Genomic DNA, 24,593 nt, shown 5'->3' with positions numbered 1-24,593 from the left:
CACAGGAATTAAGTTAATGCCTTGAAGTTTAAAAAATGTAGCAAATACTTACACATGCATCACTGTAGAACAAGCCAAATGAAAATTAAGTTGTATTATATTAAGCTCCCATTCCAGTCTGAGCAACAGCTCCTCCCTGCTGCAATTCTCTTGCTGAAATTTAAGGCTTAGAAAAACATCACCACCAGCTCTTGTGCCTGAGTTTTTTTACATTGGTCAGTAATATCCCACACTTATCACCAAGTTTTAAAAGTTTACTGGGGCCCAAGGAACTGATTCACCATGGACAGACTGGAGTTACTATACAGGGAACTCAGTAAGTTGTCACTCAAGGTAATTATGGTAAAATGAGCTGCTTCCCTTTTTACTAAGGCCTAATCTAAAAATTCCTCACTATCTATTTTCAAAATCATGTCCGAAAGGCACAAAAATGCCAGGTAAGAATACACCTACCTGAAACTGGTTCATTCCATCTGCAGTGTGAAGAACATTTTTTTTTCCAAAAGATGTCTCAGAAACCAGATAGAATGGTTAGTTAGGAACTGGGGATATTATGGTGGCAGTGGGACAGTCTACTCATTTAGTGTTCAACTCCAAATTGCTCTAGATCCTCAAAGTTGTTGCGCAGCTAAATTATTATTATTATTATTTTTTTTGTAGAGTCAGCAGTTCTTCAGAGGACTTAGTCATCTCTTCTCAGCAGCCATGCTAGAAAATTCTGACTTATTTAAAACAAATAGAACAGTCTAAATTGGATAGACTTGGAGGTGAATTTTCAAAATTTTATGTACATAAAAATGAGCATATACACCCATAAGTAGCTTCTACTTGCATATCTATATTTTATAAAAGTAAAAAATATGTGCATTTTTTCACTTTTGCGCATATGAAAAAAAAAAGAGGTACACTAAGGGTATTCTGGGGCAGGGCTAATATTTGCCAACTTACTTGCATAGTTTTACACCTAATTATCTGGCGTGATATTAAATGTGTTTATTGTGTAGTACTGACCGGGTGGGAGGTGTGGTGGACGGGGGGGGGGAGTTCAAGCTGAAGAACCAGGAAGGTCTCTTAATGACTTGGAGAAGTACTGGGCAAACTGATGGACTAATTAGTAAACTGGTTATTTTCACTTAGGCATGTATGGTTTAAAAATTGGCTGACTTATGCAATAAGTCCTACTTCACTTTCGCACATAAAATATATGCATGTATATCTTTAAAATTACATGCGTTCAGTGCATTGATATATGTGGTTTCAATGCACTGCATGTACTTGCATGCAAACCTAACTATGCGCATCTGTTGCGGTTAGAGATACATGTATTTTATAACACACGTGTATGAAATATGCACGGGTTATAAAATACTTGCATTATATTTGCTCGCGGCCATGTACGGTATATACTGCCATGCACATTTGATTGAAAGTTATTCTCTTAGACTTTTTGATGCTACTATTACAACTTTCCTTATCGAGATCACAGCACTAATTCTAAATGTAAAAATCTTATTAAAAATGATACCTCTTGCAGATCCCTTACTGGGCACACTGAAAAACGCAGTTTTGGAAATGATCAATGGTGAATAGAAAAATTAAATCCAGATAGGACAATTTTTTTTCTAAACCTGTGTGACAAAAAAAAAAAAAAAAAAGTTTCCAGTGGTTCAATTGCCCCACCCAAATTCAGTTCTCCTTATCCTGCTACACCAGTCCAGACCCATGGGTTTATTTCCCCCTTCCAGCAGATGGAAGCAGAGAACACAGCTTTTTCCATGACATTATCACTAGATACTGTGCTGCAGCCCAAGCAAAAAACAGTATTCTCTGTCTTCAGCAGACAGAACATACTGATATGGTGCAGCAGGATCTGCAACTCCCAGGGCTTTGGCTTGTCCAGCTTTTCTTGGTTTCTTTAGGTAGCACTGTATCCTTGAGTGAGCTGCATGCCAAACTACTGGTTTTGTTTCAGGATCAGAGCTCTTTGGACCGGATGGTTTACATCCTAGGGTTCTGAAGGAACTAAAAAATGAAATTTCAGATATATTAGCAAAAATTTGTAACCTATCATTAAAATCATCCATTGTACCTGAAGACTGGAGGGTGGCTAATGTAACCCCAATATTTTAAAAGGGCTCCAGGGGTGATCCGGGAAACTACAGACCAGTAAGCCTGACTTCAATAGCAGGAAAAATAGTGGAAAGTGTTCTAAACATCAAAATCACAGAGCATATAGGAAGACATGGTTTAATGGAACAAAGTCAGCATGGCTTTACCCAGGGCAAGCCTTGTCTCACAAATCTGCTTCACTTTTTTGAAGGAGTTAATAAACATGTGGATAAAGGTGAACCGGTAGATGTAGTGTATTTATATTTTCAGAAGGTTTCTGACAAAGTTCCTCATAAGAGGCTTCTAGGAAAAGTAAAATGTCATGGGATAGGTGGCGATGTCCTTTCATGGATTACAAACTGGTTAAAAGACAGGGAACAGAGAGTAGGATTAAATGGACAATTTTCTCAGTGGAGGGGAATGCCTCAGGTATCTGTATTAGGACCTGTGCTTTTCAATATATTTATAAATGATCTGGAAAGGAATACGACGAGTGAGAAGTTAAATCAAAGCAGATTGTGATAAATTGCAGGAAGACCTTGTGAGACTGGAAAACTGGGCATCCAAATGGCAGATGAAATTTAATGTGGTTAAGTGCAAGGCGATGCATATAGGGAAAAATAACCCATGCTATAGTTACACAATGTTAGGTTCCATATTAGGAGCAATCACCCAAGAAAGAGATATAGGCATCATAGTGGATAACACATTGAAATCATCGGTTCAGTGTGCTGTGGCAGTCAAAAAAGCAAACAGAATGTTGGGAATTATTAGAAAGGGAATGGTTAATAAAACGGAAAATGTCATAATGCCTCTGTATCGTTCCATGGTGAGACCGCACCTTGAATACTGTGTACAATTCTGGTCGCTGCATCTCAAAAAAGATATAGTTGCAATGGAGAAGGTACAGAGAAGGGCGACTAAAATGATAAAAGGATGGAACAGCTCCCCTATGAGGAAAGACTAAAGGGTTTAGGACTGTTTAACTTGGAGAAGAGAAGGCTGAGGGGGGATATGATAGAGGTGTTTAAAATCATGAGAGGTCTAGAACGGGTAGATGTGAATAGGTTATTTACTCTTTCGGATAATAGAAGGACTAGGGGGCACTCCATGAAGTTAGCATGTGGCACATTTAAAACTAATCGGAGAAAGTTCTTTTTCACTCAACGCACAATTAAACTCTGGAATTTGTTGCCAGGGGATGTGGTTAATGCAGTTAATGTAGCTGGGTTTAAAAAAGGATTGGATAAGTTCTTGGAGGAGAAGACCATTGCCTGCTATTAATTGACTTAGAAAATAGCCACTGATATTACTAGCAACAGTAACATGGGATATACATAGTTTTTGGTTACTTGCCAGTTTCTTATGTCCTGGATTGGCCACTGTTGGAGACAGGATGCTGGGCTTGATGGTCCCTTGGTCTGACCCAGTATGGCATGTTCTTATGCTGGCCCTTGAGGGGGCTTGATAGAGCTAAAGGTGAGAGCTTGTTGGCTCTTGAGGATGTTCCTTTTTTCTCCTTGCATGGCTGTTGAGCCAGTAAAGGAAATAAATTGGAGGAGCAGTGGCTTCAAATGGAACTGCCTAACACAGCTCTGAGCTGTGTAAACTTAGATTGCCGACATTTCTGCTTCTCCCTCCTTCAGGCAGCTCATTCATTTGTGCCATGCCGTGGGACCATGTCTGACCAAAGTTGGTGGTGGGGGCCTTCTGTTTTGTTGCCTATGGGGGATTCCTTTGTAGATTCAGCCCCAGGAGCTATCCCCTCCGTCCCTGAGGGTTGTTTTCCCAGTTTTTGTGCTTTCTGAACCAGGCCTTCTGTGCCGTACAACGGCCTAGTGAAGTCAGAGGCTGCATTCTCAGCAGGTTTGAGCCTTTCTCTCTGGGCACTTTCACATAGGCACTTCAGCAGAAGGTTTGTCTGTAGGGAGAGTACCTGTAAGGTATCCCCTGCTTCTGAGTTTGAGGAGGAGGATGGGGACATGGACAGTTGTGGGACCCCAGAAGGGGAGAAACATCCTCATTGGTTGAGGATGATATGTTCATGCTTCTGTTTTATAAGGATGAAACTGTTTCCCCTCATATCTCAGGTGGTCTCTTCCCTCAGGATATGAGATGCTCCCTGCAAAATAGGGTCCCACACAGGCATTTTAAGTCCTCTAAAACATTTTCCCTGCATTTGGAAGTGGAAGATATGCTTTTATCTGAGTGGGAATCCCCTGAGATAGGTCTCAAGGGTGTCAAAGTCTTAAGCAAGCTATATCCTTTGCTGCCAGATGCAGTCTTGAAAGCGTTCAAGATAGAATAGATGGGGCCGATACAGTAAGGAGCGGTAGGAAGAGCTGCGTTAGTGCCGGGCGCACCCGCGGTTGCCGCACGCACAGTCCACAGCTCATCTACCGCTCGATACTGTATGTAAATAGCTTACAAATGCAAGCTGCGTCTAAGAAGCATCTGTGAAGCGTTAGGCCCGCGCAACCCATTTTACTGTATAGAGCGCTATACAGTATCCTGGGTGCGCTGGCCTAACGCTTCATGGACACGCTGGTATCTGTCATTTCAAATGTCATTTCAAATGACCTTTGAAATGACAGGTAGCAGGAAGTGGACGGTTCTCCGATGCTCGGGATTGCCAGTCCTCTCTCCCCTCCTCCCGAAGCAAGCAACGAAAGTGGAAAAAAGCGAAAAAGCAAAAAAAAAGAAAGTAGCAAGAGAGAGAGGGGAGAGAGGACGGGCAATCCTACGCTCGGGATTGCCAGTCCTCCCTCCCCTCCTCCCGAAGCAAGGCGCAAAAAGCATGTGACGTCACATGCCGTGACATCACGCCTTGAGCGGCCCAATTGCACGCACAGGGGCCACTTTCGCCCGTGCAAGCGTCCATCTTCACGGGCAGCTGGAGGCAGGGGAGCCGCGGTCGTCTTCGCCGATGTCCGTCTCCGGAGGGGGGCTGCAAAAAAATTAAGTCGCTTCATTGCTTTACACTGCCAGTCCTCTCTCCCCTCCTCCTGAAGGAAGGCTGCTTTTCGCGCCTTGCTTCGGGAGGAGGGGAGGGAGGACTGGCAATCTCGAGTGTAGGATTGCCCGTCCTCTCTCCCCTCTCTCTCTTGCTACTTTTTTTTTTCGCTTTTTCCCGCTTTCGTTGCTTCGGGAGGAGGGGAGAGGACTGGGGCTGCCCCGGAGACCAGCACCCATGGACGCGGCCAGGGCAGGTGAGCGGGAGCTGGGGGAAAGTTTGCCGCCTACCATTACCTCTAACGCAGGGGTAAGGGTAGGCGGTAAGTTAGCAGGTTAAACGTGCGGCAAAACGACAGGGTAAAAAAGCGATAGTCGGGACGCGCGTTACTGTATGGGAGGGAATAGCTAATTCGATCGCTTACATGTAATATACATGCCGCGGGAGGAAGGGGTTACCCGGTAATTTAAGGACGCGGTAAGAGTAGGTTAAAGGGGATAGTGTATCGCGGGTTGGACTAACGCAGCTGAAAAGTGGGTAGAAAGCGGGTTAGGAGCAGGGTAACCGCGGCCGCACTTTACTGTATTGACCTGAGAGAGAGGTCTCTTTAAATGTTGAGATTACTTACCTGATAATCTCCTTTTCCTTAGTGTAGACAGATGGACTCAGAACAAATGGGTATAGTATGCTCATGCTAGCAGTTGGAGACGGATCTGACGTCAGCACAGGAAGCGTAGCAACTTAATAATCTTCCTTGCAAAAGCTGTTTATGGATGTGTGTACTGACGCTCAGTGAAATAGTGAAACAGGATTCCCCTGACCAATTGATAGTAGCTGGAGACCGCCAGCATTCCCAACCGGAAGGCGTCGACACCTGGCAAAGGGGACGCTCTTATGGAAACAGATGACATGGCTTACCTTGAATCGGTGAAACCCATGTACACAGGCAGCTGGGCGGGATGCTGAGTCCATCTGTCTACACTAAGGAAAAGGAGATTATCAGGTAAGTAATCTCAACATTTCCTGGCGTGTAGCCAGATGGACTCAGAACAAATGGGATGTACAAAAGCTTTACTCCCAGCCTGGGCGGGAGGCTGCCTGAGGACCATGTAGGACCGCCCTCGCAAATGCTGTGTCCTCCCTGGCCTGGACATCCAGACGGTAGAACCTGGAGAAGGTATGGAGAGAGGACCACGTCGCCGCTTTACATATTTCTGCAGGCGACAGCATCCTGGATTCTGCCCAAGATGCTGCTTGTGCTCTGGTAGAATGAGCCTTGACTTGTAGAGGCGGAGACTTCCTGGCCTCTACGTAAGCTGCTCTGATAACTTCTTTAATCCAGCAGGCGATGGTGGGCCGAGAGGCCGCTTCCCCTTGTTTTTTCCCGCTGTGCAGGACGAACAGATGGTCCGTCTTTCGTACTTCTTGTGTCATTTCCAGATATCTGGGCAGCATTCTGCCTATGTATTTATTTTATTTTATTTAATTCTTTTTATATACTGACCTTCATGACGGGTGTCATATCAAATCGGTTTACATGGAACCAGGGGTAAACATTCTTATAAACTGTTTAACAGTAAAATAATCAGAGGAAGTAAAAAAGTTACATATAACAAGGAGATCAAACTTGGGAATAGAAGAATAAGAAGGACAGAGGGATAACCATTTGTGATTAAAGGGTTTCGCTATGTAAGTTGTCAGGTAGGCTTGAGATGTAGAGTTCCACAAGTGAAAAGATTAAGGGAAAGCTTGGCTAAATAGCCAAGTTTTAAGTTTTTTTCTAAATGTTTGTAGGCAGGGTTCCTGTCTGAGGTCCGGCGGTAAATTGTTCCAGATAGTGGGTCCTGCTATCGAGAATGCTCGTTCTTTAGTTGCGGTGTGGCGTGAAGTTTTGTTAGGAGGCACATGGAGAGATCCTTTGTATGATTCTCTGATGGGTCTGGATGAGGAATGGAGTTTGAGGGGGAACTGGAGGTCCAACGGGTGTTGTTTGTGGATCGTTCTGTGGATTATGGTGAGGGATTTGTGTAGGATTCTATAGTTTATTGGCAGCCAATGTAGGTTCTTTAAGATGGGGGAGATGTGATCTCTGAGGTTTGTATTAGACAAGACTCTAGCTGCTGCATTCTGGAGCATCTGTAATGGTTTTGTGGTGGAGAGTGGAAGCCCCAGAAGGAGTGTGTTGCAGTAGTCAATCTTGGCAAAGAGCGTAGTTTGGAGGACTGTCCGGAAGTCATTGAAAAACAGGAGGGGTTTGAGCCTTTTTAGGACTTGCAGTTTGTAGAAGCCGTCCTTTGTCGTGTTGTTAATGGATTTCTTTAAATTTAAGCGATTGTCAAGGATTACTCCAAGGTCTCTAGCATGAGAGATTAGGGTTGTATGAGGGGGCTGAAGCGAGGAGTCGGGATGGTCGGTTGAAATGATGAGCAGTTCGGTCTTGGACTTATTTAGGACTAGATTCAGATTGTTGAGGAGTTGGTTAATGGATTGAAGGCATTTTTCCCAGTATAGGAGAATCTTTGAGAGTGACTCTTATGGGGATTAAGATCTGAACATCGTCTGCGTAGAGATAATGTGTTAATCTTAGGTTGGTAAGCAGTTGACAGAGGGGGAGGAGGTAGATGTTAAATAGGGTGGGGGATAAGGAGGATCCTTGAGAAACTCCTATTGAAGATTTAATACTGGAAGATTCTTTGTTGTTAATTTTGACTTTGTAGGTTCTGTTGCTTAGGAATGAATTAAACCATCTGTGTACGGAGCCTGAAATACCGATGTCTGAGACACGGCTTAGCAAAGTGGAGTGATTCACAGTATCAAATGCTGCCGAGATGTCAAGAAGAGCTAACAGAAATGCCTATGTCGAGATGGCGTAGTAAACGCCCTTCTTCAGATTTCTTCAAACCCGCCGTGGTAGGCAAGGATATAGTTTGGTTAAGGTGAAACTGTGAGACCACTTTAGGTAGAAAGGAGGGAACCGTGCAAAGATGGATAGCCTCCGGAGTGATTCTGAGAAAGGGATCACGGCAAGACAGTGCTTGTAGTTCCGAAATGCGGCGTGCTGAACATACAGCCAGCAAGAATACCATCTTCAAGGTTAGAGAACGGAGAGACAAGCCCCAAGGGGTCTGAAGGTGGATCCCGCGAGGAAATCCAAAACCAGGTTGAGGTTCCACAGAGGCACTGGCCACTTCAGTGGCGGACGAATGTGCTTGACTCCTTTCAGGAAGCGAGAAACATCTGGATGCGTGGAAATGGTCTTGCCATCCCTCCTGGGACCATAGCAAGACAGCGCAGCCACCTGAACCTTGATGGAGCTGAGGGAGAGACCCTTCTGAAGTCCATCCTGCAGGAAATCCAAAACAATAGGGATAGTAGTCGCATGTGGGTTGGTGCCATGAGTGTCGCACCATGCTTCAAATACTCTCCAGATCCTGACATAGGTAAGGAATGTGGAAAACTTGCGAGCTCGGAGGAGTGTATCTATCACGGGCTCAGAGTAACCTCTTTTCTTTAGTCTAGCCCTCTCAATGGCCAGACCGTAAGAGAGAATTGAGCTGGATCCTCGTGGAGGATGGGACCTTGACGTAAAAGGTCCCGTAGAGGAGGCAGGGGAAGAGGCTCCCCTGCCAGCAGTCTTCTCATGTCCACGTACCAGGGTCTTCTTGGCCAGTCTGGTGCCACTAGAAGAACTAGGCCTCGGTGTTTCTGAATCTTGTGGATGATGGCGCCCAGCAGAGGCCACGGAGGGAAGGCGTATAGCAGAGTCCCTGGAGGCCAAGGCTGAACCAGGGCATCAATTCCATGTGAGAACGGGTCGCGCTTGCGGCTGAAGTAGCTGGGTACTTGAGCATTGGACCAGTCCGCTAGTAAGTCCATGTCCGGAATCCCCCAGTGATCCACAATCATCTGGAAGGCTGTGGGGGACAGCTGCCACTCTCCCGGATCTAGGCTTTCTCTGCTGAGGAAGTCTGCCGCGGTGTTGTCCTTCCCGGCAATGTGGACGGCGGAGATGTCCTGCAGATTCGCCTCTGCCCAAGCCATCAGCGGGGCTATCTCCAGAGATACCTGTTGGCTTCTGGTTCCGCCCTGACGGTTGATGTATGCCACCGTGGTGGCGTTGTCGGAGATCACTCTGACTGCTCTGTTCTTCAGTCTGTGAGCAAATCGTAGGCATGCCGATCGGACTGCCCAGGCCTCTAGACGGTTGATGTTCCACGCTGACTCTTCTCTGTTCCACCGTCCTTGTGCGGTGAGTTCTTCGCAGTGTGCTCCCCAGCCGCTCAGGCTGGCATCTGTGGTGAGCAGAGTCCACGTGGGTGAGGACATCTTCGACCCCCTGCTCATGTGGTTGGACTGCAACCACCACCGTAACTGGGTCCGTACTCTGGCTGGCAGAGGAAGGTGCGTGGAATAGTTCCAAAAGCGGGGGCTCCAGCGAGAGAGCAGGGAGTGTTGTAACGGTCTCATATGGGCCCTTGCCCAAGGTACCACTTCCAGGGTGGATGCCATGAGGCCGAGAACCTGCAGATAATCCCAAGCTATGGGCAGACTGGCTCCCATCAAGTACATGATACGCGTCTGAAGTTTTACCTTCTCTTGGTAGTGAGACTGACTGTGTCTGCCTGGGTGTCGAACTGTATTCCCAGGTATTCCAGCGACTGGGAAGGCTGTAGGCAACTCTTGCTGAGGTTGATTACCCAGCCCAAGCTTTCCAGAAGGGCGATCACTCTGTCGGTTGTCCGATAGCTCTCCTCTCGTGATTTCGCCCTGATCAGCCAGTCGTCTAGGTAGGGATGGACCAGGATTCCTTCCCATCTGAGTGCCGCTGCTACCACTACAACCACCTTGGTGAAGGTCCGCGGTGATGTGGCCAACCCGAAGGGCAGAGCCCGAAACTGGAAGTGGCGGCCTAGAACCTTGAAGCGTAGGTAGCGCTGATGATCCGGATGGATCAGGATATGCAGGTATGCTTCTGACAGGTCTAACGCCGTGAGGAATTCTCCTGGCTGTACTGCAGCCTTGACGGAGCGCAGAGTCTCCATGCGAAACCTCGGTACCCGTAAGTAGCGATTGACTGACTTGAGGTCCAGCACAGGCCGAAAGGTGCCCCCTTTCTTGGGTACCATGAAATAAATGGAATAGTGTCCAGAATTCACTTCCCAGGCAGGTACTGGGATGATGGCTTTCAAGGACAGGAGCCTCGCCAGGGTAGCTTCCAATGCTGCCTTCTTGTGTCTGGGACATGAAGATTCCACAAACTTGTCTGGAGGGAGATGATGAAAGTCCAGATAATATCCCTCCCGGATAATGGCGAGGACCCACTGGTCCGACGTGATCTCGACCCATCTGGGGTAGAAGAGGGTTAACCTGCCCCCTATGGCTCCGTCCCCCAGATGAATCGGCGGATTCTCATTGTGAGGCGTGGCCGGGACCCGAGCCCGGGCCTGCTCCCCTCTTGCGCTGCTTGGTCCGAAAGGACTGATTCCTGGCCTGAGGACGTGGTGCCTGGTAGCGACCCCTGTAAGGAACAAAGCGCTGTGAACTCCTGCCCCTGGAGGGCCTTGGCAAGGCGCGCTGGCCCCTTCTGAACCGATCTTCCGGCAGTCTAGGCACTGGAGAGGCACCCCATGTACTGGCCAGTTTATCAAGGTCGCTGCCAAATAGGAAAGAGCCCTTAAAGGGCAATCTGGTGAGGCGTGTCTTTGAAGGCGCATCAGCTGACCATCTCCGGATCCAGAGCTGCCTCCTGGCGGCTACGGAGGATGAGATCCCCTTAGCTGTTGTCCGGACCAGGTCAGAAGCAGCATCCGTGAGGAACGAAAGAGCTGACTCCATGTCAGCTGCTGGAGCGTTGTTCCTAACCTGTGACAAACAGGCACGCGTCACCACTGTGCAGCAGGTCGCGATCCGCAAAGATAGAGCTGCCACCTCAAAGGTCTGTTTCAGAATGGTGTCCAGTCGCCGGTCATGAGGCTCCTTGAGGGCCGTCCCCCCTTCAACTGGAATGGTAGTGCGCTTGACCACAGCGCTAATCAAGGCGTCCACCTGAGGGCACGCCAGCAGGTCCTGGATAGCCGGTGCCAATGGGTACATGCCTGTCAGGGCCCGGCCCCCTTTAAAGGAAGCCGCCGGTGCCGCCCATTCTAAATCTATCAGTTGTTGTGCTGCCTGCAAGAATGGAAAATGGCGGGCTGTAGGACGAAGACTTTCCAGCAGGGGGTTCTGCGCAGAGGGTACCGTAGCGCTGGGACCTGTAATATCCAACTCCGCCAGATACTGGGACACCAGGTCGGAGAGATCCTCCTTAGGGAAGAACCGCCTCATGGTTCTATATGGTTCAATCCCTGGGGGAAGATCCCCTTCGTGCGGGAGTTCGGACTCGTCCGGTGAAAACTCCTGGTCTGACTGATCTGGGCTGTCCAGCGGCAGGAGGTCCCGCTCACGATAAGGGCGTGAGGGTCCAGGAACAGGATCCGCCGGAGCCGCCACTGCAGCAGCCGCCGGAACCACAGAAACTGCAGGAACAGCAGGAACCGCAGGGCCTGGACGGGAAGCCGTCTGCATCTGTACAAAGGCATGAATCCCCTTAAAAAGATCCACCCAGGAAATTGAAGCAGCCTCTAATCGCCGGGGTACAAGATCCCCCGGGATTCCCGATTGGTCGAGACTGCCCGCTAAGTCCGGGGTAGCCCCTGGGGAACTGTCCGCAAATCGCGGCTGAGACGGGTCCTGGCCTGAGGGTCCCACGGCCTCCTCACATTGGGCACATAGGGAGTCTGGCTCTTCACTGTGTGTGGCCCGAAGCTGGCATGCAGAGCAGAGGCTGAGGGCTTTAATGCCGGAGGCAGGCGGCGCCCCCGCTGAAGACGCAGAGGCGTTTTGTTCCATAGTATGCGCTGAATGAAAAGCGGCCACAATATACACGTAATACAACAGGCGCTCAATAATATGCGGCTGCAATAGGCGCTCAATAGAACAGGCGCTCAATACTATGCGGCAGCAATAGGCGCTCAATACAACAAGCGCTCAATAATATGTGGCAGCAGTCTATGCTTAATAGAACAGGCGCTCAATAATATGCGGCAGCAATATACGCTTAATAGAACAGGCGCTCAATACTATGCGGCAGCAATAGGCGCTCAATACAACAAGCGCTCAATAATATGCGGCAGCAATCTACGCTTAATAGAACAGGCACTTAATACTATGCGGCAGCAATATACGCTTAATAGAACAGGCGCTCAATACTATACGGCAGCAATAGGCGCTCAATACAACAGGCGCTCAATAATATGTGGCAGCAATATACGCTTAAGAACGCTAAAAGATATATCATACGCTCTCAGCAATAGGCGATCATGAATACACGTTCAATGGCACTCAATAAGCTCTTAGCAATATGCAATTAGCAATAATGGCATTCAGTATGCTGTCAACAAGTAGGCAGTTTAGCAACACACGCTCAATAGGCCATATGCACTCAGCAATATGCAGTTAGTAATAATGACATTCGGTATGCGCTCAGGAAATAGGCGGTTCAGTAACACACGCTTAATGTCAGGCAATATGCACTCAGCAATATGCAGCATTCAGTATGCTCTCCACCGTTAGGCGGTCAACAGCGCTCAATGGCATTCAATATGTGGTAAGTAATATACAGGCCGCAACACAGTCTTAATTCAATAAGCTCTCAGCCCTATGCGGTTGGCAATACTCACAGTAGGAAGGCAATATACGCACAAGGAGGAATAAACCTGCGCCTATTACAGGCGTCCTACCTGAACAAGGCCCACAAAATGGCGCCCTCCTTGGCGTGCCACACCGCCGATCCTCTGTTCCTTCGGAGACCCGAAACAAGAGATGTACGCCTCACCTGAACCACGGCGCTTCTCGGCTGGAACCCAGGCGGTCTCCGGCTGCGGGGAGAGCGGGTAAGTACCTTCACCACCGCGATTGAAGATATGCACCCGCTACCTCGTCCACACCGGGACCGAGGTGCCTCGTATGCCTCACCCGAACCTCGCCCGGGGGCTATGTCCCTGCCTCGCTTCGGCTGGACCGAGGACTTAACCTCCGGGGGGGATCACGGAAATCACCCCGGGCAACTCAACTGGGGGAGTGACCTTCGGGTATCACCGCAGGAGTGCGGGGCTCGATATTTTTGTAGAAAGTAGAATCTAGAATTATAAGAAAAGAGAAAAATTAAAGTAGTCTTGGAAAGCACGCTCAACTAGCGTGCAGGCACTCCAAACTGCTTTGGAGACGGAAATTACTGAGTTGCTACGCTTCCTGTGGGGATATATATACCCCCGTGCTGACGTCAGATCCGTCTCCAACTGCTAGCACGCGGATACTATCCCATTTGTGCTGAGTCCATCTGGCTACACGCCAGGAAACTGCTATTAAGTTCACTTAGAGAATAGCCACTGCCATTAGCAATGGTAACATGGAATAGACTTAGTTTTTGGGTACTTGCCAGGTTCTTATGACCTGGATTGGCCACTGTTGGAAACAGGATGCTAGGCTTGATGGACCCTTGGTCTGACCCAGTATGGCATTTTCTTATGTTCTTATGCTCCATGAAGGACAAGGATTCCTGACCAGAGGACACAATTGTTTCGCATCTCAGAGAAACCGCTCCACATCCGGATGCGCAGATAATGGCACACCTCATATTTTACCACGGAAACTGAGGGCCACTACCTGTACCCGTAAGGAGCTACAGGATAGGCCTTTAGCTAGGCCGGCTATAGGAAAGATAATATATCGGGCACCTGAGCTCGAGAAGGCTCCACCTTGTGTTTCATACACCAAGACTCAAAGACCCCCCACACTCTGACATAGGCTACGGATGTGGAGGCCTTCCTGGACGCAACAGGGTAACCACAACCGCGTCTGAATAACCCTTGCTCTTCAGTCTTTGCCTCTCAAAAGCCATGCCGCGAAACAAAAGCGATCTACCTCCTCCAAACAAATGGGCCCCTGAAGCAGAAGATTCGGAAGATCTCGAAACCACAGGGGCCCTTCCACTATCAGGTTTGATGAGATCCGCAAACCATGGATGCCTCAGCCATTCTGGAGCCACTATGATCACATCTGAGGGTGAGCTTCGATGCGCCTCAGCACCTTGCCGATCAGGGGGCCTCGGCGAGAACACATACAGTAGGACGTGCCTTGGCCAATCGAGAACCAAAGCATCCATGCCTTCCGCCCCTGGCTCCCTGCGCCGACTGAAGAAACAAGGGGCCTTGGCATTCCGGAAGGTTGCCATCAAATCGACACTCTGTCTGGACTACTTGCTGCAAATGAGATGGAAAGCTTCCTAGGAGAGTTCCTACTCCCCGGGATAGAGACTGTGACAACTGAGGAAATCGTCTTGAATGTTGTCCACTCCTGCGATGTGAGAGGCTGCAATGCTGACTAGGTGCTGTTCCACCCAACTTATCAACTGTTGGGCTTCGATCGCCACCGGCCGTCTCCTGGATCCCCCTTGGCGATTGATATAAGCCACTGCCGTCGCATTGTCTGATAGCACCCTGACAGACTTTCCTTGCAGAAGCGGTAGAAGAGCTTGTAGCGCCAACCGCACTGCCCTGGTTTCCAGGCGATTGATCAACCACTGGGATTCCTCCACTGACCATTGGCCTTGTACCGACTTACTCTGGTAAACTGCTCCCCATCCGGAGATACTGGCATCTGTGGTGTCGACCATCCAAGCGGGAACCTCCTAGCTCACCACCCATTGCAAATTGTCCGAGAGGAGCCACCAATCTAGACTGGAACGTGCAGAACCTGTAAGAGGCAGTGGCATATGAAACTGCTCGGATACCGGGTTCCACTGGGAAAGCAAGGCTGACTGAAGAGGTCTCATATGAGCAAAGGCCCATGGAACCAGCTCCAAGGTAGAGGCCATTGAATCAAGGACCCGTAAATAGTCTCAAACCCTGGAAAGACTGAGATCCAGCATGCAAATAAGCCATCTCTTCTATAAAATTGATTGTCAATTGTATGCTACCAGTAGCCTTCCGATACGTTATCTATGGCTTTCTAACCTATATTCCATTTTCGCTACACAGTGTCCCCCCTCCAACGCATTAAGTTAATAATTAAATAAGACTGTTATACCATTGCTAAGTTATTCCATATATTTACATAAAAAGTTAACAATGTTTCACACTGTTTTCTAAGTTATCCTGTAAGAAACAAGATGCATATGCCTTATTCATTCCAACCATTTGCTGTAAACTGTTTATACTATGACTAATCTATTCTGTATAATTTACATAAGGGTGTACTAATACTGCTTTACACTGCCCACTGTTTGCCGTTTGCTGCTTGTACGTTAATTTACTCCTTAAGATATAAGATGCATATGCCTTATCTGTTTTTATCGCTTACTGTAAACTGATGTGATATCCCAGATCGAATGTCGGTATATAAAATAAATAAATAAATAATAATAGTGTCCCGAACATGACCTTGCAGCTTGACGAGCCGCTCCTCTGTGAGGAAAACCCTGCCTCGACATGTGTCGAACAGAGATCCCAGGAACTCCAATGTCTGGGAGGGAACCAATTGGTTCTTGGCCAAATTGACCACCCAACCCAGTGACCTCAGCAGTTGAAGAATCCGGTCCACCGTCGAGCAACAAAGTGACTCCAACTTCGCCCGAATAAGGATGGACTAACAGGCCTTCCTTTCGAAGCTCCGTTGCCACCATAATCATGACTTTGGTAAAGGTTCTTGGCGCCATGGCTAGCCTGAAAGGAAGAGCGCAGAACTGAAAATGGTGACCGAGAATGGAGAACCGGAGGAATTTCTAGTGATCGGCCCGGATTCTGATGTGCAAATACACCTCCGTGAGATACAGCGATACTAGAAACTCTCCCTTTCACATTGATGCTATGACCGACCGCAGGGTCTCCATGCAGAAGCGGGGCACTCAAAGACATCTGTTGACCCTTTTCAAATCGAGAATGGGCTGGAACGTATCTTCTTTCTTGGGAACTACGAAATAAATGGAATAGTGCCCCTTTCTTCGTCATTGCGCAGGTGGAACTGGAACTATGACTCAGAGATCGAATAGGCGCTGTAAGGTGTCCTGCACCGCCTGACGCTTCTCACTGTATGAGCATGGGGAAACGAGAAAGCGATCGCGAGGGTGCAGAACAAAATCTAAAGCGTAGCTGTGTCTTATCACGCTGAGGACCCACTGGTCCGATGCCAACTTGGTCCATTCCTTATAAAACAGAGATAGTCTGCCTCCCACCACTGGAAGAGAGGAATAGACTGGCCTCACCTCATTGGGAGGACTTAACCCCTCCTGCAGTCTGGGAGATCCCAGCTTTGCCCTCGAAAGGACTGGGATAAGGCTGTTGTCTGCTGGAGATCTGTCTAGAGGAGGAGCCCGATGACCGGGAGGACCAAAATCTTCTATTTCCCCGGAAACGTGGCTGAGACAAAGGAAAACTTCTCGGCTTGAGTCTGTCCCCCGGAAGACGATGGACCTTGTTCTCCCCCAAGGACTGGATCATGTCGTCTTAGTCCTTCCCGAAGAGAAGCTTGTCTTTAAAAGGCAGTGAACCCAACTGGGCTTTGGAGGTGACATCAGCAGATCAGTTCCGCAACCAGAGTAACCTGCGGGCAGACACCGCTGAAACTATAGACCGGACAGAGGTGCAAAGCAGCGTCAGAGAAACAAGCCTGTGTCTGGAAGCAGTATCGCAGGAGTGGAGAATCAGGCCTGGCTGGAAAGTGTATACTTGGGTCCTCCTCTGGGGGTGAGTGAGCCGGGCTCCCCGGTATCACCCCAAAAGCAGTCGGGAACACAGGGCAACGGGGTTCTCAATCCTTAATATCCACCGCCTCGAATACCAGGTGGGATGGCCCCGTGGGACCTGCCAACTCCCTGGGAGGCTCGAGAAAATCTTCATGCTCTTTTGTGTTTTTTTTAATTAAAACCTCTAGGAACACCTAACTATCCTATTCCTCACTGAACTGTGTCCTGCCTCTTTTCTCCCAACTACAGACTGTAGGGTTTTGCACCTCCACCATCTGCTGGAGATAGAAATACTGACTGACGGACTATAGGGGGCACCTCAGGGTATAGGGCAGAGTCAGTCAAAACTTCTCTGTCTCCATCTGCTGGTGGGGAGGCAAAAGCAAGGAGTCTGGACTGATCCGGGTACGTACAGGGAATGTGTATTGCCCCCTTTTGCATCAATGACACCTTGTAGTCTTCTGTGATAGTTGTGAATGAGGCCCTTTATTTTCTCATATGGTAAAGCTGCCCATTCCTCTTGGCAAAAAGCCTCCAGATCCTGTAAATTCTTTGGTTGTCTAGCATGAATTTTTCCCCAAATTGGCTCAATGATGTTGAGGTCAAGAGACTGTGATGGCCACTTCAGAACCTTCACTTTCTTGTGCTGCAGCCACTGAAGAAGGATTGACTTGGCTTTATGTTTTGGATCATTGTCATTTTGGAAAGTCCAAGTGCACCCCATGGATGATGCATGCAAATTCTCCTCCAATATATTCTGATAAGATGCTGCATTTATCCTGTCATGAATTTTGACTAAATTCCCTGTGCTCACTCCCCACCAAAAAAAGCAGACATTCACCTCCATGTTTCACGGTAGGGATGGTGTTCTTCTCTTTACAGCATTTATGGTTGTGACCAGAAAGTTCAATTTTGGTTTCATCATTCCAAATTATAAGGCTACTCTAGGTGCTGGCTGGCATATTGTAAGCGGGCTGTTTTGTGGCATTCGTGCAGCAATGGCTTTTTTCTGGTAATTCTACCATGTAGCCATTTTTGTTCAAGTATCACCTTATTGTGCATGCTGAAATACCCACACTGCTTTGTTTCAGAGAAGCTTGTATTTCAATAGAAATTGCTTATGGGTTTTTCTTTGCATCCTGACAAATTTTCCTGGCGGTTGTGTCTGAAATCTTTCTTGGTCTACTTTGGTATTAACAAAACCCATAATTTTCCACTTCTTGATCAGAGTTTGAACAGTACTGATTGGCATATTCAAATCTTTGAAGCTCTTTTTATATCCTTTTCCTGATTTATAAAGTTGAACTACTTTTGCTCGACGATCCTTTGGTAGTTCTTTTGATTTCCCCATGTTTCAGTAACCAAAGTCAGTGAAGCCCTGGATGAAATGCACAAGGGTTTCTCAAGAGCTAAGAAACTGACTATTTATATACAGACTCTAATTTCAGTCAAACAAGGATACCTACCTTTCATTGCCATCTGAACCTGTATGTGTCAGCTTGAGTTGACACATACAACCCAAACATTCAAACTTGTAAACTTCTGAACAGAACCATTCTATTATTTCCCTTATTGCCTAGGTTTGTTTAATAATTGTGCTATTCTGTGATGCATAATAGTTTTAATTTGAAACACATTAAAAATAACAGACGTGTTTTGTCTGATCACTCATGTTTTCTTAAAATGCTACACATTATAAATTCTGCCAGGGGTATGTAAACTTATGAGCACAACTGTATATTCTTTGGCATCCATACTCCACACAATTTTTTCTTCCAGTCCAAACCTCCAATGGATAACTAAAAAAAAACGTATTAATGTCAGAATCAGTGCAACACCTTTTGTAAATCCAGACAATTAAATACTAGTCCCCGCAAGAAAAATATTCATAGGGACATATTCAAACTTTCATTGTTTCAAAGAAATCAGGTTTCCATCCAATTTTAAATCTAAAGTGACTAAATACATGTGTCATCAAGAAATATTTTCAAATGGACTCTCTCATATCCATAATTCAGATAATCAAACCAGAAAGTGATCTGACAAATGTGTAGTTTCTTTAGATCTAGAACTGGATGGAAACCTCTTGGCTTAATTTAAAATAAGAGGTAGGATGTTTTTCAGCCAAAGCAGCAGTCTGATTGCTGGAGAAATACCTTGTTTTATTGAAAAGGTTAGTCACATAGCTAAAATACTAACATGGAAACAGCATTCCTCCAACATTATTAGAGGTTCTATAAAAATATTTATACTGTGAAACCAAAAAGCAACAGTATAGTGAAAATATTAGTGAATACAGACTGTTCCAAAAACATTTTCTTTGCTAAATACAAACCTGGGTGGGCAGGGGTTCAGTGTCTTCAGATAAAGATAACAGTCCTGATGAATTCTGGGACTGAAATGGGGACTCTCCAGAGGTGTTGCTAACCAGCTCATCAAGTGCATCCACTTGTTTCTTCAGACTCTGCAGGCTACCTTCTGTCTGCTGTTTCCCTTTGCTTAACACATCAGCTTGCTTAGACATGCGCTGTCGAAGTTGAGCCTAAATGAATTTCATTTTATTAAACTGCAGAACAGTTTCTGTTGCAATTTAAAGACTGCTGCAACTTTTGGAAAGCTACTTCCTGCTCCCTCAGAAGTAGAATGTGCTATACTGATTTTTCATTAACCATTTTTCCACATTGTACTACAGTGGAGGCACGAAAGCTAAGCCAAGAACTACTTTTAGAGACATAAATGCTACTCCTGACCCTGCAAAGAACTATATTTAAAGGAACATAATGGTAATTCTATTTATTTATTTATTAACTTTTATTTACCGACATTCGTGAAACACATCATGCCGGTTTACATAGAACTCAATTGGGAAATACAGTATAACAATATAACAATATAATAGTATTCTATATAATTCTATACGTGGAAGTGATGCCATAAGAAAGGGGGGAATTTTGAAGACTGAATCTGATGAGCCCTTAAGAGCCAAATCAGCTTACTACAGACCTTAATGAATATGCAAGAGAAATATCTGCATACAATGGAAGCAAATCTATCTCATGCATATTCATTATAGATATCCTGAAAACCAGGCCTATTTGTGGCTCTTGAGGACAGGAGATGATCACCCCTACTATAGACAGTAAAGGAAAATTGGTTCTTACCTGCTAATTTTTGTTCCTGGAGTCCCACAGATCAGATCTACTGGTAGGGGTTTTTCTCCCCTATCAGCAGACTGAGACAGAAAAGAAAAGCTTTACTGAACTTGTGAAACTTAATCCACTGTGCCACCTGCAGTCCCTCAGTATGTACTGTACCCAAACAAAAGACTTGTAAACCAGAACTACCCCCACTCTCAATCAAGCAGGGGAAAGGTAAGCCCCCCAACAGGAGCCCAACAGTCTATAGAGGAAACTCAAAACTCCAAAAACAAGGCTACATCTGTTTTATTTACAGACAGACTAGAGTGGTCTTTCTAAGCAGGGCAGGGGATCTGGACCGATATGCGAGACTCAAGGAACGAAAATTAGCAGGTAAGAACCAATTCTCTTTTCCTTTCATCCCCCAGATCAGTCTAGATGCATGAGATGTATCCAAGCTCCCCTAAACTGGGAGGGAACCCGAAAGAACCTCTCGCAACACACACTATCCAGAGGCTGAACATCCAGTCTGTAATGCCTTGCAAAAGCATGTAGCAAAGACCCAGTGGCACCTGACAGATATCCTGAGGCAAGACTAATTGAAATTCAGCCCAGGACACCTCCTGGGCCCCCTAGTGTAATGAGCCTTCAATCCTTCTGGAACGGAGCTCCTCCAAGCACCATTCCATGATTGCTTTGGAAACCTTGTTACCTGTACTTGTTAAACGGAAAAGTACAAATAAGTGATCTGACCTCCAAAAACTGTTTGTGACCTTTAAATAGCATAGAAGGACCCAACTTTCATCCAACAAGTGTAGTTCCCAAGCAGGCAGAGAAGAAAACTCCAAATTTCCAAAGTCAGACAACTCCACTGTCTGACTTAGGTAAAAGATACCACCTTTGGCAAAAATGAAGGAACTTTGCACAAGGATACCCCCCTTTCAGAGATCTAAAGGAAGGGGTCTTTACTACCGTAGAAAGTGAAACGAAATATGCCGAACTGAAAAAATTGCTACCAGAGAGACCACTTTCGATATGAGCCTTTCAAGTACTCCTCCTTCAAAGGATTAAAAAAAAAAGGACCACCTAAATTAAGGTTTCATGGGAAAACACCTGACTTACTGGGGGTTGCAGGGATAAAACTTCTGAACTCTACCTCTGAAGCAGCTCTTGGCTGGTATGTGCACTCTGAGCATTGAAAGCCAGCCCCTACTACAGTTCCTTCTGCAAAAAGGTAAGAATTCAAGAAAACTGAGGCACGAAGTGGAAGAACCCATGAAATACCTTTCACACCCACCACACATTAACCAAGGAAATAGAGGGTCTCCTGGCCTGAAGCAAAAGTCGGAATAACTTATTTATTTAGTTTTGTATACTGATATTCTGATACAATCATACCGGTTCACATCATCACATAAATAAATCAGATTAAACATAAATAACATAAAAATAACATCAAGTGTATATAATCTAAAAATAATCTATATATATATCAAATTTCATAAAATACAAATATAAATATAATGGAAAAAATAAAAATAAAAACTTCAATGTGACTATATCATATACAAAATTTACATGTTCACTCTTTAAAAACCTGTTTAAACAACCATGTTTTTAAATTCTTCTTAAAGGTCTGAAAATTAGTCTCTAATCTCAGTTCCATTGGTAGCGTATTCCACGATTTGGGCCCAGCCAATGATAAGGCTTTCTCTCACTTTATTCAGATGGGCTGATCTGAGAGACCCTTTTCAACTGTAATCAATTCCGCTTAAACACCAAGCTGCAAAACAAATATGATCCACCTATTCCAATAAAATTTCCTCCTGGTGAAGCAGCCCAGGAAGATTACCGAAACTCTGAGGCTTGTCCACCATCAGATTTACCAGAACTGCAAACCATGGTTGTCTCAGCCACTCTGGAGTTACCAGAATCCCCTTGCCGCAAAGACCCTCTATGCATCTTAGAACTCTGCCTACCACAGACCAAAGAGAAAACATATAAGATCCTGCATGGGCATGGTTGAACAAGAAACTCAAGACCTTCTGCTTGAAATACCAGCGAGCTTTGGCATTCTGCCTTAATGCCTTCAAGACTAGCTGGGGAACTCTCACCTTCAGTGAATGAGTCATTATTTTGCTTGACAACTCCAATTCTCTGGCGGTTAGGATATGACTTTTGAGGAAATTCACATACAAATTTTCCCCTCCTGTCACCTGCAATGCTGGCAGGGCCGACAGATGCTGCTCTGCCCAGCAAAATAGCTAAGTTTCCTAGGACACCATGGGATCCCTGGTCCCCCCAGACAGTTGATGTAAGTTACTGTCACTATATTGTCGGTTAGGATTCTTACCACCAGAGTGTAGAGCCCTGGAAGAAAACAGGATAATGCCTTCCCAACCATTCTTGTTTCCAAACAATTGATAGAGTATGATACTTCCGTCAATGATCTTGCACTGTTTGACCCTGACAGTAGCCCCCCATCATGTCAGATTGGGTAGTGGTGACTACCAAGGCCAATTTGGGAGCTCCAACTCCATGCCCATTTCACATTGGCTAAAAAAAGCCACCAAGAGAAACGTTGCCTGGGCTCCCCCTTCAAGGTCAAAAGGAGCTGGAAATCCACTAACTGTAGGTTCAATCATGACAACAGTGCCTTCTGGAATAGCTGCATCTGCTGAATGTCCGAGGAGCCACATCTAGGGTTCCTCAGAACCAAAAACATGCAAGTAAAACCAGACTCTTGGCATCTGATGTCGCAACAGCTTTCAACCTTGCAACTTCAACAACCTCTTCATTGTAAGAAATACTTTGTTCACTTTGGAATTGAAATTGCACCCACAGATAATCCAGTGACTGGGAAGGAATCAAGATGCTCTTTGCCAGATTCACAACCCAGCCCAGGGATTGCAACCTCTGCATAACACTTTTGACTGATTAGTGGCAAAGCTTCCTCAACTTTTCTCAAATAAGCCAGTCATCTAGATAAAAATGCACTAGAATGGCCTCCTCTTGGAGAGAAGCGGTCATCAAAACTATCACCTTGGTGAACGCGTGAGGCACAGTTGTGAGACCACACAGAAATGCTCGGCACCCTAAAATGCTCCTCCAATACCGCAAAATAAAGGAATTTCTGATGTTCCTCACGGATGGGTGTATATAGATATAACTCTGTGAGATTGAGGGATACCATGAACTACCGTCTTCTGCTTGCTGTCATGACCGAAAGGTTTCCATTCAAAAGCAAGGCACCCATAGGGATGCATTCACCTTCTATAGGTCTAGGTTGGGTCGATGGGTACCTTCTTTCTTTGGATCTACAAAACAGATGGAACAGCTGTCTTGCCATAGCTCCCCCCTTGGGCCAAGGGAACTACTGAATTCCACCTTTGAAGGCATTCACTGTGGAATGGATCATGGCCTGCTTACCTCTGGAGGCTCAAGGGGAGAATATGTAGGCTTCGCATACTGGGCGAGCAACTTATAAGGCATAGCCTTTTCTTATGACTGTCAGGACTCACTGGACCTGATAAAAAATAAATATTGTTTGAACCCTTAAGCAATCTAAAATTGTAAGAGCTCCCTAAGAGCCTTAATTTTTGTAGGCTCCCATTGGCTATGGCTGGCTTTTGGCCCTCAGCTTTCATTCTTGAGAACCTGTCTACTGCCCCCATTACCGGTATCTGTTGTACGCAGCATAACCATGGGGGAGGCCCAACACCATGACACACAATAGCTATGAGTGCCAGTACTGAAACTTCAAGAAACATATGAAACATATTTTCACCTCAGAGCCAGGGAGGGAGAGAAGCGGATGAAGAACCATAGCGGTAGTCTTTTGAAGCAACAGAATGTGTGTGGAAGGATTAAATCATCAATGTCCATAAAATTCATAACCAATTTAAGAAGACTGAAAAGGTGTCAGCATAAAGCCCAAAAGTTTGACAAGGACATAAGGTCCTCTAACACGGGACGTGTTTCATAGGAAATGCGTCAGGAGGGAACCTGGTAACACAATGAAATACAAAAATAAAATATCATTACGAAAACAAAAACAGACGCAAAAGCATCTGAAATAAACAAGGTAGTATGTATCCAAATGGCTTACCCAAACTTAGGAAATGCTTTAGACACTTAAAGATTAAGCAAGCATAATTTCAAATGTAATAAAAAAAATACATATGTATAATACATTATATTATAGAGATACCAAAAAAATAATTACAAGAAAAAAAAGACATCACACTTTATCATCAACAGCGACTGCTGCCAGATAATAAACAGAATCAAGCCAGATGATACCAATGTGGTATGCAACAGAATACAAAGAATGATGTAACAGGCTCAAAATAATAAAAAAACAGAAAACAAAAGACAAAAAACAAAAATTGGCAATTCAGCAAGCACAAGTAATAAAAAGATATCGGGGATGGCAGAAAAATTAAATCTTAAGAACGTGCCATACTGGGTCAGACCAAGGGTCCAACAAGTCCAGCATCCTGTTTCCAATAGTGGCCAATCCACCGGGGCGTGGAGGCTAGCTCAAAGGGGAGAACCCTGTACTGGTGGCCAACTACAAAGCGCAGATATTTGCGATGAGGTGGAAAAATCGTAA

General features: G+C 46.0%; 1 protein-coding gene across 4 annotated transcripts in view; it reads right to left on the bottom strand.

Moving 5' to 3' along the window:
* CNTRL (centriolin) overlaps nt 1-24,593 on the bottom strand; it is a 402,596-nt gene that overhangs the window by 23,659 nt on the left and 354,344 nt on the right. For all 4 annotated transcript variants that reach the window (XM_029610804.1, XM_029610805.1, XM_029610806.1 and 1 more), the window contains one exon: nt 19,177-19,383. In XM_029610804.1, coding sequence (XP_029466664.1) covers nt 19,177-19,383 — 207 coding nt within the window. The remainder of the gene's footprint in view (nt 1-19,176; nt 19,384-24,593) is intronic.

This window comes from Rhinatrema bivittatum, chromosome 8, assembly GCF_901001135.1.
Source record: "Rhinatrema bivittatum chromosome 8, aRhiBiv1.1, whole genome shotgun sequence".
Classification (NCBI taxonomy): domain Eukaryota; kingdom Metazoa; phylum Chordata; class Amphibia; order Gymnophiona; family Rhinatrematidae; genus Rhinatrema; species Rhinatrema bivittatum.
The sequence above is the reverse complement of the archived record's forward strand: the minus strand, read 5'-3'. Positions and strand labels throughout refer to the sequence as shown.